Source organism: Otolemur garnettii, unplaced genomic scaffold, assembly GCF_000181295.1.
Source record: "Otolemur garnettii isolate 467f Iridium unplaced genomic scaffold, OtoGar3 scaffold00042, whole genome shotgun sequence".
Taxonomy (NCBI): Eukaryota; Metazoa; Chordata; class Mammalia; order Primates; family Galagidae; genus Otolemur; species Otolemur garnettii.
This window is the reverse complement of record NW_003852437.1, coordinates 6459461-6477862: the sequence shown is the minus strand read 5'-3', so window position 1 is coordinate 6477862 and position 18402 is coordinate 6459461. Positions and strand designations below refer to the sequence as shown.

Below are 18402 nucleotides of genomic sequence, written 5' to 3'. Positions count from 1 at the left end.
ACAGAAAAGAAAATCATCTCACAAATAGAAAACACAACTGCTCTGAATAGTACTACAAAGGACGGGAACATGATGCTCCAGGGATAGATAAGAAAAGGCATTTGTCAGACATTTGATGATCGTAATTTGTTTTCTATTGTCTCTTTGGTCTTGCACAAGAGGAGGAACAGAGAATAGGCAAGTGAGAAAGACTGGAGAGGAGCAGAGTTGGCAAGCCAGAACGTTGCGTAACACAAAATGGCCCCAGGGAAAACAAGAAAGAAAACCTCGCTTGAACAGTGTAGCACATTTATTAAGTCTTTGAATATTTCACTGTATGATAGAAGAGTAAACAATATTTGTAATAACTACTATTTTTTCAAGAAAAGTTACTGCATATTCATTCCATTCAACTCAGTGAAAGAGGGAGAATTATAATACATGTAGAGTGATTTCCATTAATGTGCTTAAAGTAGTTTTGTTTGAAAGTTTATGTGGTGAGTCAGATGTCAATTGATTTATGCAGAATCTTGGATAAATGAGATTATTGCTGTCATTAATACAGTACTTGAAGGAGACAAGAATACTAAGAACTGGGGAGCAGGCCCTAGGTAAAGAATAACGAACAGATTCTAACTGTTTAAATTAGTGGAAATGGGATAATAGCATTTCCCCAGTCTACTCGGGAAGTTTTTTTTCCACATATATAATCCAATTAATATTTACTGTGACCCACCTTGTGTACTGGCAGTATGGTGATGAGCAAAGGAGATATGATCTTAGAGCTCTAGAACTTCAGGTTCAGTAGGAGGAACCAACATGCAGGGACCCTGGTCTTTAATATTGCTGTTCCCTTGGCCTGCACTCCTGTTCCCTGGTGTGCTCCTGTTCCCTCACTTTAGTTAGCCCTCTGCTCAAATGGTACCTCTTGGAGAACTACCCATTGTCTTCACCATTCAGGTCACTCTCCATCTATCCCATGCTTTACTTTTTCCCCACCTTTTATCTGTCTCTGTATTATATCCTTATTACTGGTTATCTTTAGGTCTAAGACTTCAGTGTAGGAAACCTTTCTGCAGACACTTTGTCTTTCCTGTCATTGAAACACATGCTGTTTAGAATGGGGCTCAGCATGTTACAGGCACTCACTAAATATTTACTGAATGGAGGTGTAAATGAGATGATCACAGAAGTATATAATTACCATGGTAAACAAATAGGATAAGTGAGAGTACTTTCAAAACTATAAATACTCCCCACATGCAAGGTGATGATGTTTATTTGAATTTTAGAAAAAAAAATGTAGTCTTCAAGAAGAAAACCTTTTTATTTTTCCTACTGGTAGCTTTCTATTTAAACATTGACTTCCTAAGAGTTTCTCTTCCTTTGTATCTGTGGTTTATAATATTGAGCTCTATTTTTATGGTTCTGTAACCTCCTACTTCAGTTGCTCTTTGAAGTAGAGCTTCCTAACCTGGGTTGATGAACCTTTGTGAAATTCACTGTTGGCCCCTGAGGCCTCCGTTGTTCCTTGAAGTTGTGTGCAGTGCGTAGCACCCGAATGCATTTTGCTGGAGACAGTTTTCATGACCGTCATCAGATTTTCAGAGTATATAACCCTGTAAGTTTAAAAAGCATTGCTTTGGATTTTTTTTTTTTTATCTTTTACTTTTTGTTGCCTATTGGTATTTCTTTTTCTCTTCAAGACGGTTTTGTTTTCCTTTTAATTATCATGCTTGTATTTTGGTGTTTTTAAATGTTTACTGTCTGGTGGTCCCTGATGTGTGGTATTCTTGGTTTATTGTACACATCTGACCTCAGCCCTTTCTGTCTCTTTTTTGTCTGGCCAACAGTGTGGGGATGTGCCAACTGCAGAGTTGTCCTATCCAGCCCTTCTGGGACCTTCACTTCTCCCTGCTACCCTAACGACTACCCTAACAGCCAGGCTTGCATGTGGACCCTCCGAGCCCCCACTGGCTACATCATTCAGATAACGTTTAATGACTTTGACATTGAAGAAGCTCCCAATTGCATTTATGACTCATTGTCCCTTGACAATGGAGAGAGCCTGACTAAGTTTTGTGGAGCAACTGCCAAAGGCCTATCATTCAACTCAAGTGCCAATGAGATGCACGTGTCCTTCTCAAGTGACTTTAGCATCCAGAAGAAAGGTTTCAATGCCAGCTACATCCGAGGTATGTAAACCAAAGGCCACGCCAACCTTCTGCTTTCATTTAACATGTTCTACAATAAACACATGGACCACAAGACAGAATTAAGCTCTTTTATGTGTGTGTGAGTGATTAGGATTAGGATTTAAGGGCAAGAATCTGTTACTATTCTCTGAGCTTTCTCATTAGCAAAACATAATTACCAGCCCCCAAATCTTGTTACAGTAGAGCTGAATGCTTTTATATTGTTTCTATGCAGAACATTTAAAGGTGAGGCTGCTTAGAAGATACTGTAGATATTCCACTAATTAAAATCTGTAATTCTAACATCTCTCCACTGATAATTTAAAACATCTCTATTTAGCAATCATTTTATTTTGGGCTTTTAGAAGGTTGCCCTTTTAACTGTGTATGCTAGAGGACAAATATACTAAATTAGCATATGAACGTTTTAAAAAGCCAATAATAACGTAACATAATAAATAACATAACCTGAGAAAATCCCCTGGAAATTGCTAACTGAGGAAAATAAAGCATATTTTTTATTAAATATGTTTACTATATTCTGGCACAAGAAAATATTTACATCATCTCATTCTGTCTAAAACCTATCTTTGCTTATAAGAGATTTAGTTTCATGTTTTTGTTTTTTCTTTTTGGGCTTCCTAGGATGTTCTATGTGCAGTATAATAAAAACAATAAAAAAGAGAGGCACAACTATTGAAATGGCTAACCCTCATTATTATAAATTGTGTTTTTTGCCTGTGGAGTTATTGATTGTTCATTATTGACATCGAGTGCATACGTGTTTAAAACTCATGCTTTAATTTTTCAAAAATAAGGTTTAAAAAATAAAAAGCAAATTAGAATTACCTGTATATCCACCACCCAGCCATTACTACTGATAAAATGTTTATGGGGGTATTTTCCTTTCAGGGTTTTTATTTTGACAATGCATTTAGAATATTGGATTCATATAAGTATCTCTTGCATAAGTAGATCTATAAACTGCTTTATATTTAAAAAGGAGAGTAAAATCTGTAATTTTTTTGGATTCTATCATGGATTTTTACTAGCGTATTTATATTGAGATGATGTTTTATTGTAGAATAACTCTCGGTGTAACCGTAGGGTAGAAGGTGGCATAGAAACCTATGGGAAGAGTGAGAGGCAATTGTTAATGCAAGACTAAAACAGTTTTGTTTATACGTTACTTGCAAAATCACATATTTTGAGAATCTTAATGTATAAACAGAGGCTTTCTAAAGCCAGTTTTCTTCTTAGCTAGTTAGTTGGGTTTCTTTTTTTTTCTTTTTTCTTTTTAAATTTAAGGGATAAAAAGTAGTTACCAAGTTGGCTGGCTGTCCCTCAGAGGTTTAGATGTGAGAGGCAACCCTGATTAGAGTTAAAATGGATGGGGTCTCTTATTGTTTTACTACAGGAGAAACAGGATAGATAAAAGGTGAGTGACAGAGGATGAGCTAGAAAGAGGGAGAGGGGGATGAAAGGTAGATGAAAAACTAGGAGAGGGGCTCGGGGCCTGTAGCTCAAGTGGCTAAGGTGCCCGCCTGCCACATACACCAGAGCTGGCGGGTTCGAATCCAGCCTGGGCCTGCCAAACAATTACAACTACAACCAAAAAATAGCTGGGTGTTGTGGTGGGTGCCTGTAGTCCCAGCTACTTGGGAAGCTGAGGCAAGAGAATTGCTTGAGCCCAGGAGTTGGAGGTTGCTGTGAGCTGTGATGCCAGAGCACTCTACCTAGGGCGACAGCTTGAGGCTCTGTCTAAGAAAAAAGAAAAGAAAGAAAAACTAGGAGAGGGGTGGGAGGCTTGAGTCTGTCCTAGGGCTTGCATCTCATTCATCTGTGTTTCAGAAGTACTATGTCTTATGTCTGTACATTTTATCCTAGTTGCTGTGTCCTTAAGGAATCAGAAGGTCGTTTTACCCCAGACGCCAGATGCCTACCAGGTATCTGTTGCAAAAAGTGTCTCCATCCCGGAGCTCAGCGCTTTCACACTCTGCTTTGAAGCCACCAAAGTTGGCAGTGAGGACCCTGAGTGGATGGCTTTCTCTTACTCCAGTCCATCCCTCCCACACGCCCTCAACTTTGGAAAAGCCAAGAGTGGCTACTTTCTGTCTATTTCTGGTTCAAAATGCTTGCTGAATAGTGCATTCCCTGACACGGAAAAAGAAGACATCTTCACCGAAAGCTTCGAGCAGCTCTGCCTCACGTGGAATAATTCCTTGGGCTCTGTTGGCGTCAATTTCAAAAGGAACTATGAAACGGTCCTGTGTGATTCTACCATCAGTAAAGTTATTCCTGGGGGCGGGAGATTGGTGTTGGGCTCCAATCAAAGTGAGATTGCATCTCTCAAAGGGGACATTTACAACTTCCGACTTTGGAATTTTACCATGAATTCCAAAATCCTCTCCAACCTCACCTGTAACATGAAAGGGAATGTGGTGGACTGGCAGAATGACTTTTGGAATGTCCCGACCCTCGCTCTGAAAGCTGAAAGCAACCTAAGCTGCGGTGAGTCTGTGACATGCTCTTATTTTTTTAGCATTGCTTGCTGAATGTGTTTGTCAGGAAGAAATTGTGCATATAGCCATGTGTGTGTACATACACACATAGAGACCTATTTAAAAAATTTGCCATCAAAGAGCTCTTTTAATTTAAAAAATGTTATCTGTTTAGCTATTCATAGCATGTATTTGATTACAGGGTGTGAAGATTCAATCAAAATGTTTGGTCTTCCCATTATTTACTTTTCCCTGTGTCATAAATTATCACCCCATTTATCACGAGCGTATCAACCGTTGTAATTATTGAGTTTCCAATACAAATGTTAACACTAGGTTTAACACAAAGGCAATTCATTATTGTTTTTAGTCACTAGGTGATAGAGTAATAACCTGGTCTTTATCATTCTGGAATAACATTTCAGTTAGATTACTTAAATAAACAATTGCCACCTAAGGGAATAGTATTTACCATAAAACCAGTATTAAATAGCAAAACTGTTCGTTTTATGGAAATTTTTGATAATTAGGAATTATCCATTTTCTTTCTGAACTTTTTTCTCTATTTGTTCAAAACTGAGCATTTGTAATTTGTTTCAAATATATTCTTCTCTTTCTGATTTCTCTTCAAGAGACTGTAAGTGTGCTATTATTAGAAATAGGTCAGTGCAAAATCAGGGGGAATTAATTATGTAGCAAAAAGTGTATGAAGATAAACTTCCATCAGATATGCTCTGTGTACACATGTTAATTTTTGTAGTCCTTGTTATACTATAAGACTGATTCAAACACAAAAAAAATAGAAGTTTCCTTATCAATTATAAATATCATATATGAGTGAATCTAAGGCGTTGATAATATGTTCTTTTTGGTCACAGAAGTAACTCAGTAGAAAAGGGAGGAAGGGGCCTAGTGTCTGTAGATAATTTATATATGACTTTGGAGGGACATTTACCAGGAATTTATTCCCGTACTTTGAACAAAGAGGGACCCATTGTGAAGACCTGAGGCCATCTCCCTAGTTTCTCAGACCTGTGCCTGCCCTTCCGACCCAGGAAATTCCTGCCACCTCCCCCTCCGAGTGGATCATCCACCTGTTTGTGTGGTCCGTGGCACTCCCACAGATGGTGGGGAGCTGCCGAGTGATGTCATTGGGAAGAGATTTCCTAGTGGGATGTTGCGAAGAGGGAAAACCACATCCCTGTTCCAGAAGGAGACAGAGGAACTTCATAATAGCTAGGAGTGGTCCTCAAGATCCTTTCTCAGTCTAAGATTAGAGAGGACCTTCAGGTACTCCTGAAAAGTCTTTCGCTCAGAGAAGAAACTGAGGTCAAGTGCGAGTGTTTGGGGTGGGACGGTGAAGAGCAGAAAGAGTGGTTGGACACATCCTGCACTCCCTGTCATCGTTGTTAGTCCCAGGCCCTTTTCCACCATGTACTTGGCCATTATTAAAATGTCACAGTAGAGATCATTCTACTACTTGCATTTTTACGAGAAAATATGGTGAAGACTACAGCAACTAAAACAAATTTTGCTGGTTGTATTAATAATCGGTAATGCATAAAAGACACGTGAATTGGGCATGTGCTGTGTTCTGGACACCACTGCTGGCACTTTACATATATAGACTGAGTTCCTACATCGTGGATCCCATGCTGTGCATTCTAATTTTCACCTTAGTTTGCAGAGGAGGGAGGTGCACAGAGATTCAATAACTTACCCAACGTCACTTGAATCAGTAAGTGGCCAAACTTAGATTTGAACTTGAAAAGTTTGGTTTTAGAGCTGTGTTCTCTAAATGGTATAACTTAGGCTGTCCTTCGGCATAGGAGGGACTAGATGTGACTTAGAACAAGGGCAAGTGAGCTAATTCTTTCCCAGGGAGGAGTATAGGGGCCCATCTCTTCTGACCAGCAGTGCATTCTGTGACAAACGGTAGCTTTACAGGGTAATGAAGTATTTTTTTTTAAATAAATTCAATAAGGTTTCTTTCCTGAAATGCTTCTTGGATACCTTCATATGACTAAGGTATTAGGGCTATATTATTTAACGGATTCCTAAATTTCTGTAAGAAATCCTCTAGCCCAGAGGTTGGAAAACTGGGAGGAACTGTGACAGGTCACTTGTTCTTGTTTAATAACTCTTTTCAAAAAAAAAAAGATAGAGTTTCACTGTGTTACCCAGGTTGGACTTGAACTCCATTAACTCAAGAGATCCTCTTGTATTAGCATCTTGAAAAGAGAAAGTAGCTGGGGCTGTAGGCTTGGGGCCCCAAGCCCAGCTCACTGGTTTGGTAAATAAAGTTTCACTGCAATAAATAAATAAAGTTGTTCCCATTAGTTTGTGCACTGTCTGTGGCTGCCTCTGTGCTGCAGTGGGTGAATCAACTGAATGTGATAGATAGAGCATGGCCCCACCATCCTAAGATATGTACTGTCTAGTTCAGGGGTCCTCAAACTTTTTAAACAGGGGGCCGGTTCACTGTTCCTTAGACCGTTGGAGGGCCGGACTTTGGGCCCCAGGATGAGTCAGCTGCTAAGCAGGACAGGCAGTGGTGGCAAAAAACACCCAGCAGGCTGGATAAATGTCCTAGGTGGGCCGCATGTGGCCCATGGGCCGTAGTTTGAGGATGCCTGGAGTTGTTTAAGAGAACATTTGCCAACCCCCTGAAACTGGTCTAGGGAATCTCAAAGGTCCACTTTGCTGAAGCCCACACTTTGGACAGCAATAGAAAAAACCTACTAGATCTCCTGGGCCAGAGGGAATAAACCAGTCCCCTACAGGCTAGTTTAGCCCTTCGAGCTCTGTGGGATAGCTTATGTTCTTGCTCATTTACATTAGTTCCACACAGTGCTTTTAAATGACGAATCATTTCCCACATTAAAAAAGTATATGTCACATAAAAATGAATTTTTGGATTTCTCTGGCAAGCAAAATACTAACACCAGGCTAATAGCTCTACCTGGCTAACCCAGCTAGAGGTAAATGATGGCTGCTCCTTGTGAAGGCTCTTCCCAGCTCACTGCAGCCCTTCGCACCCCCGGTCCAGCCCCCTTTTTGTTAGCAGGTGGCCCTCTGGCCCCGTCGTATTTGAGTTTGGGGTACTGATTTAGGCCATTCCCTTCACTTTATATAGGGCAGGAAACTGAAGCTTAGAGAAAAATCAGCATCTGAGGCATTTGGTGGCTAACACACGTCATATCTCCCTGTCCAGTGTTTATATCTAATAGTCCCCACATTTAAAAAAATATTATTTTTACATTATTTTAATTGACAATTGAAGATTGTATTTATGGCGTATACATGGTGTTTTGATATATATCTATACCCATGGGATGGCTAATTTGAACTAATTAACATTCACCCTTCATGTGCTTATCCTTGATGAATGTTTGTGGGGAGAACCTTTAAAATCTACCCACTTAGCAATAGTTGAGTATACAGTAATGATTAACTATAGCCCACCATGTTGTGTACTAGATATCCTGAACATTCCTCCGAACTGAAATTTTTCATCCTTTGACCAACATCTTCACACCCCTTCTCCCCCTTTACCCCCTCCCTCGCCCCTGGTAACCACCGTTCTGCTTTCTGCTTTTATGAGTTTGACTCTGAGTGAGATCACGCTGTCCTCATGTTTTCTTAAACACTGTCCTTCAGACTCCTTTCCCAAGCCTCAAGGCTACTGGAGGGCGTCACATACCTGCCCGTTTACTCCAGTCATCGCTAAGCTTTGTACTGATTTCATCAAAGGAAGAGCCCGAGCTTACAGAGTGTATATATATTTGAGTCTCTTCAACTTTGATAGCCGGCTTCTTGACATTCCAGGATGCCGTGAAACATTCTCATTCCGGACATTCAGATGTCCTGGGCTGGGTTTCGGGAGTACTGATGGCAGAGGGAATTTCCTCCTGCTTAATCATCAGCTTTGGGAGTTGAAGAACCCCAGTCACTCATTAACTGACAGGAAATACCTGTTACAGAGATTATACCTAGGCTCGTTAGCTAAACAAAACTTCAGTAAGTGAAAAAATTATGCTCTATTAACATTTTAACCTTTCACTTTTCCCCCCAGAAAGTGAACGTGGCTTGCTGTTTAGGGTATCATCATTTCCAACAAACTAATGACCAGTACAGTAACCAATGGGAAAACAGAATTTCACTCCTAGCTTTCCACTGGACTGACAACGTTGAATCTGAGCTTCTTATTTCAGGATTAACTTGTAATGGAAAAATGAATAGATTTTCCAAAAAAAGTATTGCTAAGGAAACTTTAATATAAAAGTGAGATAGAATAGAGTTGACTACAATAAACATTAAAATCTCACTTGTTTTACATATTAAACATCCTAGCCTTAATAAAATCAATATTACTAACAAATGTTCAATAATTTTAAGGTTGGACTTTTGTGTTTTCCTGTACTTCTCTAAGTATATTTGGGGAATGTAGCTTCATTAAGAAATTTACAGCAGATTTTTTTGAAACATGGTTAATCTTGTCATTCCTTTCCAGAAAAACATGCCTTATTTAGAAATAATTATTTATTGTATAGCGTCATTTTTCTTAGAACATTTTTATTAAGCATAGTCCTGTTTTATTATCTCCATGGGTAGATATCAGATTTCTTTAGTGAACTCTTTAATTGTCGGTGCGAGTATTTGCCTGTGTTCTGATTCGAGTTTAGATACTGGCTAATGTCCATCATTTTTCACAAAGAACAGACCGTGCCTTCCCTACCAGTTTTATTTATCTTACTGATTACTGCTTTTCCTGAGGAGTGGTACCGTATAACTCAATGAATAGTCTCAGTTCAAACAAATAACATCCATTTAACAAGCATTTATTAGGCACTTCCATCTATTAGCTACTGTGGACCCAGAGATAAGACACAATTCAAAAGTACTCAACTTTGTTGTTATTCCTTTCTAGAAATTTCTGGATCTGTACTTTCGTTTTTATCTCCAGAATTTTGTACCCAGTTCGCTAAGGCTCCATCCACTGTTGGAGTCTCACTATTTTGTCATTGTCAGTTCTGTCCTTTACAGTGGTGAGACTCTGGTTTACATTGATTCCTCCCTCCCATTCCTAACAATTTACTGAGTTTAGCATTTCTAGATTACTAACTCATTTTCCATAAAAAAATTAAGGTAAAAAAACTTTATTCCTTGAGGATGCCCAAAGTCTTTGTGAGCAAAGATGACTTTCAGGAATAATTCTATTTTAAACATATTTATTTATGAGGTTACACAATTCGTCTTAGGTAACCACTGCAGGAAAAAAGTGGAAGAAATTATTATTCTTTTTTCTGTTACTGCAGCTTGCGGTGAGGCTTTAACTCTACGGTTATCTGGATTATCTGATTAAGTAGGTGTGATGTGAGCAGTTGGCCACATACCAGTCTTTTTTTAGCACAATGTGTATAAATCTATAGTGACTGCTTTCAGCAATTTGATTTTGGAAGAACAATAATAAAGAAGAAAAGTTAACACCTTTATAGCTTTTCATCAGCTGTCTACTTTCTGTGATTATGTTATTTTTCAAAACAAATCTTGGCTCTATAGTTTGCCATTAATATTAAGTGAATGCCTGAAAACACCTCTGTGGTAGCCTCAAAAATCAGAACACATTCTAAAAACGATTTGTCGAAGGTAAATATTACTATGTCACTATCCAGGAGAGGGGGTTGTCTCTTCTCCCTTGACAGTCTCCTGGTTTATAAATCCGTCAGCCTAGGAAAATTGTGACATTGACATTTTTATGCAGAGAGATGCCAAACATGGAACTAGGTAGAAATGAAATGGTTATGTATAGTTTTCAGATTTCACGTATCGTAGAAACTGGTGCATTTGTAACGTGGGAGTTCATGTGTCAATTTAATGTCCTCTAAGTTCATCACTTGTATTATACTGTTTTTCATGTTGAGAAAATCTTGTAATTTAATTTCTGTTGCTATATCCGATCATCATAAAACAGTGTTTATTTTATTTAAAGCAATGTGCATTTGCTAAACTAGAAGTCCCCCAAAGGAACAGCTGATTAAGATCTTGAGAGGTAAATGTTAACATTTCCCAGAATAGGATGCCACACATTGAAATTTATACTTTTAGCTACTGATGGAGCTCTTGATCTTAGCTGTTCGGATTTTCTCTCCTAACTTCCAGGCTAAGTGTTGACACAGGTCGGTGGAAGTGTAGTTCGCCTAACGCATTCTTTCCCACAGCACTGGCTTATCTCCCTTTGTCTTCCCCAGATACTGTATCAGTGCCAGAAGTGGCCTAAGGAGCCTTGGCCTGCCAACATTTGTGTAATTGGAGATTCACAGGAACTCCATCCAGCGGTCTCCTCAGTTGCATGTTACAGTGGCTGATTTATTAGTCACTTTGAGCGTCAAAGGCCTTTTTAGTTTCTGGAAGTCCCTTTCTAAAACCCGAGTACCTACAGAAGTGGGGTCCCACACAGAGCAGGCACAGGTGAAGTGCTATGCGGCGGGGGTGGGGTGGGGGGGGAGTAAGGAGCAGAGAGCCGCCAAGATAAAATTCCAGATACAATTCCAGCTCCGTCCTGCCCCCCATCTGCCTCCTCAAACGCTGTTTTTCTCGAGACACTTGCTTAAGTTTCCAATCTTTACACCTCCCCGCCCCTTTGCTTCTTTTCACAGCCATGCTTCTTCTCATATTCACGCCTCAAACCTTGGCCATGCGGATTTGAGTCCACATGACTGAAACCAGTTTCCTTAGAGCCACCACCAAAACCCTCATGCAAAGTTCAAGGTCTTCCCAGAATGTATTATTCTTAGCTTTTCTGGCGTATTCGATATTGCCACATCCTCTATTAAACTTTTTTCTTTTGAATTTTTTTGTATTTCTGTAGCAGTAAAACCACCGCTACAAAAGTTTCGAACCTTCTCGAAGTCTATAGCTCTTTTTCTTAGATCTGAGGCTTAAATATAGTAGTAGTTATGCTTCCATCTTTTTCTCTTCTCATTTCTGCCGTCTGGCTCTGGCCCTCCCCGACACACCTGTAGCTTCTGTTGAGTGTTTCCTGGCCAGACCTCTTACAGAGATGTGCAACTTCCTGTGCCTCTAGGTGGCACAGGGGCGCCTCAGTTTCCGTTAGCACACTCAGCGTTTACCCCACCTAAGTCTGCTCTGTTCCAATATTGCCTCTACCCTTTTATTGGATTGCCTTCTCCCAGTTTCTCAAGTTGGAAACCAGCAAAATGTGCTCTGTTCTTTTTCTTTTCCCGTCTCCAGTTAGTCAGTAAATACTGTATATTCTTTCCATTCCTTATATCTGTCCCTTTCTGCCCAGCCTCATTAAACTTTTTTATTTTAAGACAGAGTCTCATTTTGTCACCCTGGGTAGAGTGCCATGCTGTCATAGCTCACAGTAACCTCAAACTCTTGGGTGCAAGAGATCCTCTTGCCTCAGCCTCTGAAGTAGCTTGGACTATAGGCACCCGCCACAACGCCTGGCTATTTTTTAGAGACAGGGTCTCACTCTTGCTCAGGCTGATCTCTGACCCCTGAACTCAAGCCATCCACTCACCTCAGCCTTCCAGAGTGTTAGGATTATAGGCGTGAGCCACCACACCCAGTCCTCATTTCACTCTTGATATCAAGCGCAAATTAGTAGCATTAATTGGGTTGTAGGATCTCCAAAGTGTTTGTTTTCAAATGTAAATCTAATTTTCTCACCCAGCTTCCCCTTTTTATTTTCCCATTTAGAAAAGAGTTGCAAATACTAGCCATCATTCATATGTGTTCAGTGTTTATTCAGTAAAGCCTGAGCACCTACCTACTGTGTACGGGATTCATGACTGAAAGATAGACAGGGATTCCAGAGCTTGTGGTGCTACGTTGTATGATGTCCTCCACAAGCTCCCCGTTACTTAGGGATCTGATCATCCCTGCCAGTGTTGTACAGGCAACCCGACTCCACGAGTGCCAAGTACTTGGGTTCCCAGACCTTTTTTCAGTGCCTCCTGGATATTCGTTTTAGAAATCCCGTCCACTATGTTCATCTGCACTCTCTTCCCCCCAGCCTTCTTCCAGGGGGTCCTTTGTAACCTCTTGGGTTTCCTTCTTTATAATGGATTTCCTGTCCATTCTCATTGTGCGGCTGTCACAGCCCATGGAAATACTACCATCTTGGAAGCATTTCCCTATGGCACTTACAACTGTGAAGCCATCTCCCATTCTTTCCTTTCTTACAGCAGTGACCTTGCTTAGAGCGTCATTCTGGCCTTTGTGCCTCCCACATTGTAGGCAATGAGTAAATGTTTGTGAATGAACCTGTGAGGGTCTGTGGTGAAATCCTTTCCAGTCAATGTCATGTCATAGACCAGCCTGAGAGTTGGGCCTTTTAGAGATAGGATTCTTTCCTTGGGCCAGGTGCCTAACATAATCAAGAAGGAAGAAATCATGCGTCTTGAGATGCTGTTAAACTGTTGGGATGTTTTCTATTTATGCACATATTATCCCGTTAGATATCTTTTGTTAGCTCATGCACCTGCTGTGCCTCAAATATCATCCCCTGCCAGAAAGATTGGAAAATGTTTAAGTATTAGAATAAAATCATGATTATTGTAAATGTTCTTTAAAAATTAAATCTATGGTATATATTATATATGTATATATTTATATTTATTATATATGCACACATTTTTTGTATATATTTATATTAATTTTTATGTTTTTATTTGTGGTGCAATATATTTTGTGACAAGTGTAGTCCATCTTCCCTGGATGCAACCTGTTGGTAAAAGTCTGTTAATCATTAAAGGCAGATTTAGTGTCACAGAAAAAAATGCACTACTTAGAAAATCAGCAACTTGTTTCCTGCTGAGGATGAGTCAGTAAAAGCTTGAAATAAAAAGACGCAGTGACTGAATTGAAGTCACAGAAACATATTTCTGGAATCGCAAGTAGCATATGCTGGTGCTTATGAACCAAAAATATGCATTTTATGAGTAATTCATAATATCCAAGTTCACTTTTGAAACTTATCCTTGATGTTTCTATTACTTCAAATTTGTGAATTTCTGTCACCCCAGAGCCTTATAATTTACTCTGCAAAAAGGGCTAAACTTTTTACACAGTCTTTAAAGGGTGGTAGCACTTTCTTTCATTTCATTTCATCGTAGATGGCTGATGAATTGAGTTAAAGACTTAAAGAGCAATTTCAATACCTTGATTTTCCATTTCAGAAAATTAAGGCACAGTGATCTGAAGGACTTTCTTGATCCTGGGGAGTTACTGGTGGAATCTTCCAGGGCTGCTCCTGTTACCAAGCAGATGATTATGAACTTTTTTCCCAGATAAAATCAGTAAATCATAAATCAAACTTGTGTACTCTCTGTGTGTTAATCAAGGTTCCTACCTGATCCCGCTTCCGGCGGCAGAACTAGTCAACTGTGCAGATCTGGGGACCCTCTGTCAAGGTAGGGAGCCAACGTCATCCTCTGGAGTCTCTGTGTTTCCCACGTGCTATTTTGGGAATGTAGTTGTCATTGTTTTGATTTTTCTTTTAATTTTCACTTGGAAAGCCACCAAAACAGCAGAACAGAAGAATTTCTGGATGTTTTTTAGTTGTGTGGGTGCACAGTACGTACAGTGTAGAGAAAGAATGTGTTCACACCCTGGATGACCACATTTCCATAAAGCACTGCATTTTTAAAAACGTGAATAACTATATGTTACTGAATAAGGGTTGATTATAATTTTTTCCCCTAGTTCTTCTCTAGAATATTGAAAAGTTCAGTGTAAATATAATGGAACAATATTTTGAAAAAGTATTTATGTCTGTAAAACAAGGGTAAATTAAGTTCAATATTCAGTTAAGTTTAAGACAAGGCATTGAGGAATTTATGATATGAAATAAAACTTAAATCTTAAAATAATAATGGTTATACTAAACCGATATTAATGTAACTATACTAATTATTATGATGCTTAATGACTAGAGTTTGGTCAGTATTACAGTTATATATTATGTTCTAAGTAGTTGCATGCTAAATAATATGTAATTAAAATTATACAAGTTTTAAAATAATAATGTAGATATTTTGCTTTAATTTTATCATTGCGCCTCCTAATTTACTCATGACCCTTTTCATCCATTCATTCTATTAAATACTTCCTTAGGAAGTAGCATATTCTATGTACCACATTAAGAATCATGGTCACGCCTTCTGTAAATTCTGGGTCACTTATTAACATGATCACGGCACAGGGGTGACAAGGTTAGACGTGAGAATCAAGAAGCTTTCTGCTCTGGTTCCAGTGTGGGAGTTAGGCTGGGGGGCTAGGCTGGGTTATTATCTTTGTTTTCCTTTTAGAGACATTATTTCTCTAATACTGTTATTGATCAATACCCTATAAAAATTAAGTTATTAAGTAGTTTCTTTCTATAACTCAAGTTTAGATTTTGGTTTTTGTCTGCTTTTTAGAGATAACTTATTCTGTTTCCCAGGCTGGAGTGCAGTGGCATGATCATAGCTCACTGCAGTCTAGAATGCCTGGGAACAAGTGATCCTCCTGCTTCAGACCCAATAGTAGCTAGGACTATAGGTGTGCACTCCTATGCTTAGCCGAATTTTTTCTTTTTTTTCCTTTTTGTAGACACAGGGTCTCTCTATGTCGCCCAGGTTTGTCTCAAACTCTGGGTCCCAAGCAATCTTCTTACCTAGGCCTCTCAAAGTTCTGGGATTACAGAAGTGAGCCTCTGTACCTAACTGCAGTGCAGTTTTATCATAGTTATAGTTAGTGGACCAAAATAACCTTAATTTTGTTTAGTTCAAGATCTGAAGATTTGTTTTAAAAACTAAAAAAAAAAAAAAAAAAAAACTTAATCATTTAATCTAATATCTGTAGTACTTATTCTTTGGCTCAAGGGACCAGATCCCCAGATGTCTTTTTTTTTTTCTGTCATCATCTACTGAGGGTGAAAGAGTCTCACTTTGTCACCCTTGGTTGAATACTTTGGCATCATAGCTCACAGCAACCTCAAACTCTTGAGGTCAAGTGACTCTCTTTCCTCAGCCTCCCAAGTAGCTGGGATTACAGGTGCCTACCACATGCCCAGCTGTTTTTAGAGACAGGGTCTCACTCTGGCTCAGGCTGGTCTTGAACTCATGAGCTCAGTCTGCCTCATCCTCCCAGAGTGCTAGGATTATAGGTGTGAGCTATCATGCTCTGCCCCAAATGTCTTTTTTTTTGTTTTTCTCCCTATGTCCTAAGTGATTAAAGAGCATTTTGCCAATAGACCATGTAGTCAGACAAACATACTTGATGGTTCATAATAAAGACTTCAAAAAGAATATTCTTAAGTATCATATATTACTTTGTGATAGGATAGAAAATTATCTTAATTAAGATGCACATATGATTCATAGAATTCAGTAGTTTATACAAAAGCTTTGGAAGATAATCCTTGTAATCACTTAAATAGTAAAATGTTTTAAATTTAGGTAGTTTTTTTTAAATTAGGAGAAATATAGAATGGCCATTGAATACTATGTGTGTATTCAATGTGTGTGTATGAATGTGCATCTAATATAAATGTCCGTGTAAGATAAACTAAAGGAAACTTACGTGTATCTTTTGTTTCTTAGATAGTTCTACTAGAATCCCTTAGAAAGATATTTTCAGATCATTACATAAAGGCTTAATGTTTGGGAATTTTAATAGTATGAGAAATGTAACTATGACCTAAGTCTGTAAGGCTTGCCCTGTGAGGTACTTTTTATTCATCAGTATTTAGTGGATAAAAAGTGAGATCTTTAGATGACTTATTTAGTCTATGTATTTCATTCTCTTTTTTTGTTTGTTTTTCTTTATACTTCTCAAGAAGAGGATACATTTTCTTCTGAAATTTTATTTCACTAGTCTCAGTATATTAGGTCGACAGATACAGTTTCAGTAACTTCAAGCCATTGAAACAGACTGTTTCAATGTACAACTGTACAGACTGCTTTGGTAACTTTTTCTTTTTACAAACCCAAGAAACTGAATTCTGGAAAGGTTTAGTAATTTGCTGTGTGATTGCCAACCTGTTAATGGCAGACCTAGCTCTAGAGTTAAGCCTCTCAGGGTCCTTTCTCCAGACCCTTTGTGCCAGATCCAGACCCTTGTACAGTATGGCACCAAATGCCATGTGAACTGATTCTTAATGTGCCATGGAAGCCTTGCCTCATTTCATGCATTATAACTTTGGAGTCTATTGTATTTAGTGGCCAGAGTGGGTTTCCATTCCTCCTCTATGTATTTTCATGCATTAATTATAGATTGCTTATCCATATTAACTGTCATGTGCTACTTGCAAAATTACATCTTTTTCATCTCTATTACCAGCTACTGTAAGCCCTCCTAGTACCGCACCACCCATTGTCACCACTAACATGCCTGTTACTAATAGACTCGATATACAAACAAATGGTAAGGAATCATCAACTTTTCTATTTTTACTATGTCTAACATAGAAAATTTTTGTCTAAGGGTGGGAATATGTAACGGCACCAACAAAGTTTATTGAAGTCGAAGAGTATATTTTGTATCCTTGCAAGACTAGTGAACAAATACTCCTTAATACTTTTGAGTTCTCCACTGTTAATGACCCGCGAAGCAAGTTACATTTCCAGTGCATCTCGTTTGCAGTTTTAACTGCACTTTCATAAGTTATAAGAGGAAGATATTTAATTAAAAGGAATTGATTTGCATTGTAATAGAGATAGGAGAAAAAAAATTGTCAGATTATTCTCTTTAGGAAAACTACTGTTTAAAGGATTTTATACATTTCAAAAAACTCATTTTAGTAATTTCTCATCAAAGTGAAATGCATAGTCATTCATTTGTAACATTTAAATAAATGTCCATAGTAATTTTTGCTTGTTGAAGAATAATGGTTAGATGTGAAAACCCCACACTGTACCCCAGAAGTGCATTAATGTACATAGTTACCATTCAATTAAAAAAAAAAAAGAATAATGGTTAGACTGTGATAACGTATCAACTAAATCTATTTTTTTTTTTTGAGACAGAGTTTCACTTAGTTACCCTCAGTAGAGTGCTGTGGTGTCACAGCTCACAGCAACCTCAAACTCTTGGACTCAAGTGATCCTCTTCCCTCAGCCTTCCAAGTAGCTGGGACTACAGGACTATAGGTAGCTAGGACTATAATGCCTGGCTATATTTTAGAGACTGGGTATGGCTGTGGCTCAGGCTGGTCTTGTGAGAACTCGTGAGCTCAGACAATCCATCCACCTCAGCCTCCCATGTGCTGGGATTACAGGCGTGAGCCTCCATACCCAGGCTGACTAGATCTATTTTTAATGACAAAAATCAAAGTTATTTCCAATACTTCATGCTTTTTTATCCATATATACCTTTCTATTTATATTATTTGCAATTATCAAATATAGCAGTTATATAAGGTGAGAAATGGCAGAGGAAAAGTCAGGTGAATTGAGTTAATTTTTAATCTTCTATAGGGACCACCTACAGAGCTTTTTGGTAATTCAGAGTTAGTGATTTCAGTTCCTCCTAGTAAAGATAAATTCCAATCAGGTGATAACACCACTGCTTTGACTACAGTAATATTCTCAAATATGAGATACTGGAAACAAAGAAAGTTTCTAAACGCCAATCATTTAGCTTGTGAGGCCAAGACATCTGTAATGTATCACCAGGGACCCAAATCCAGAGAAAAGAAACCCACATAGTTTTTT

The 18402-nt window shown here is 38.6% G+C and overlaps 1 protein-coding gene across 5 annotated transcripts in view; it reads left to right on the top strand.

The window, feature by feature from the left end:
• ADGRG6 (adhesion G protein-coupled receptor G6) overlaps window positions 1-18402 on the top strand; it is a 134641-nt gene that overhangs the window by 61327 nt on the left and 54912 nt on the right. For 4 of the 5 annotated variants that reach the window (XM_023513507.1, XM_023513511.1, XM_023513509.1 and 1 more), the window contains 4 exons: window positions 1833-2174; window positions 4062-4685; window positions 14050-14118; window positions 17030-17113. In XM_023513507.1, coding sequence (XP_023369275.1) covers window positions 1833-2174; window positions 4062-4685; window positions 14050-14118; window positions 17030-17113 — 1119 coding nt within the window. The remainder of the gene's footprint in view (window positions 1-1832; window positions 2175-4061; window positions 4686-14049; window positions 14119-17029; window positions 17114-18402) is intronic. The other variant, XM_023513508.1, reaches the window with a different exon arrangement.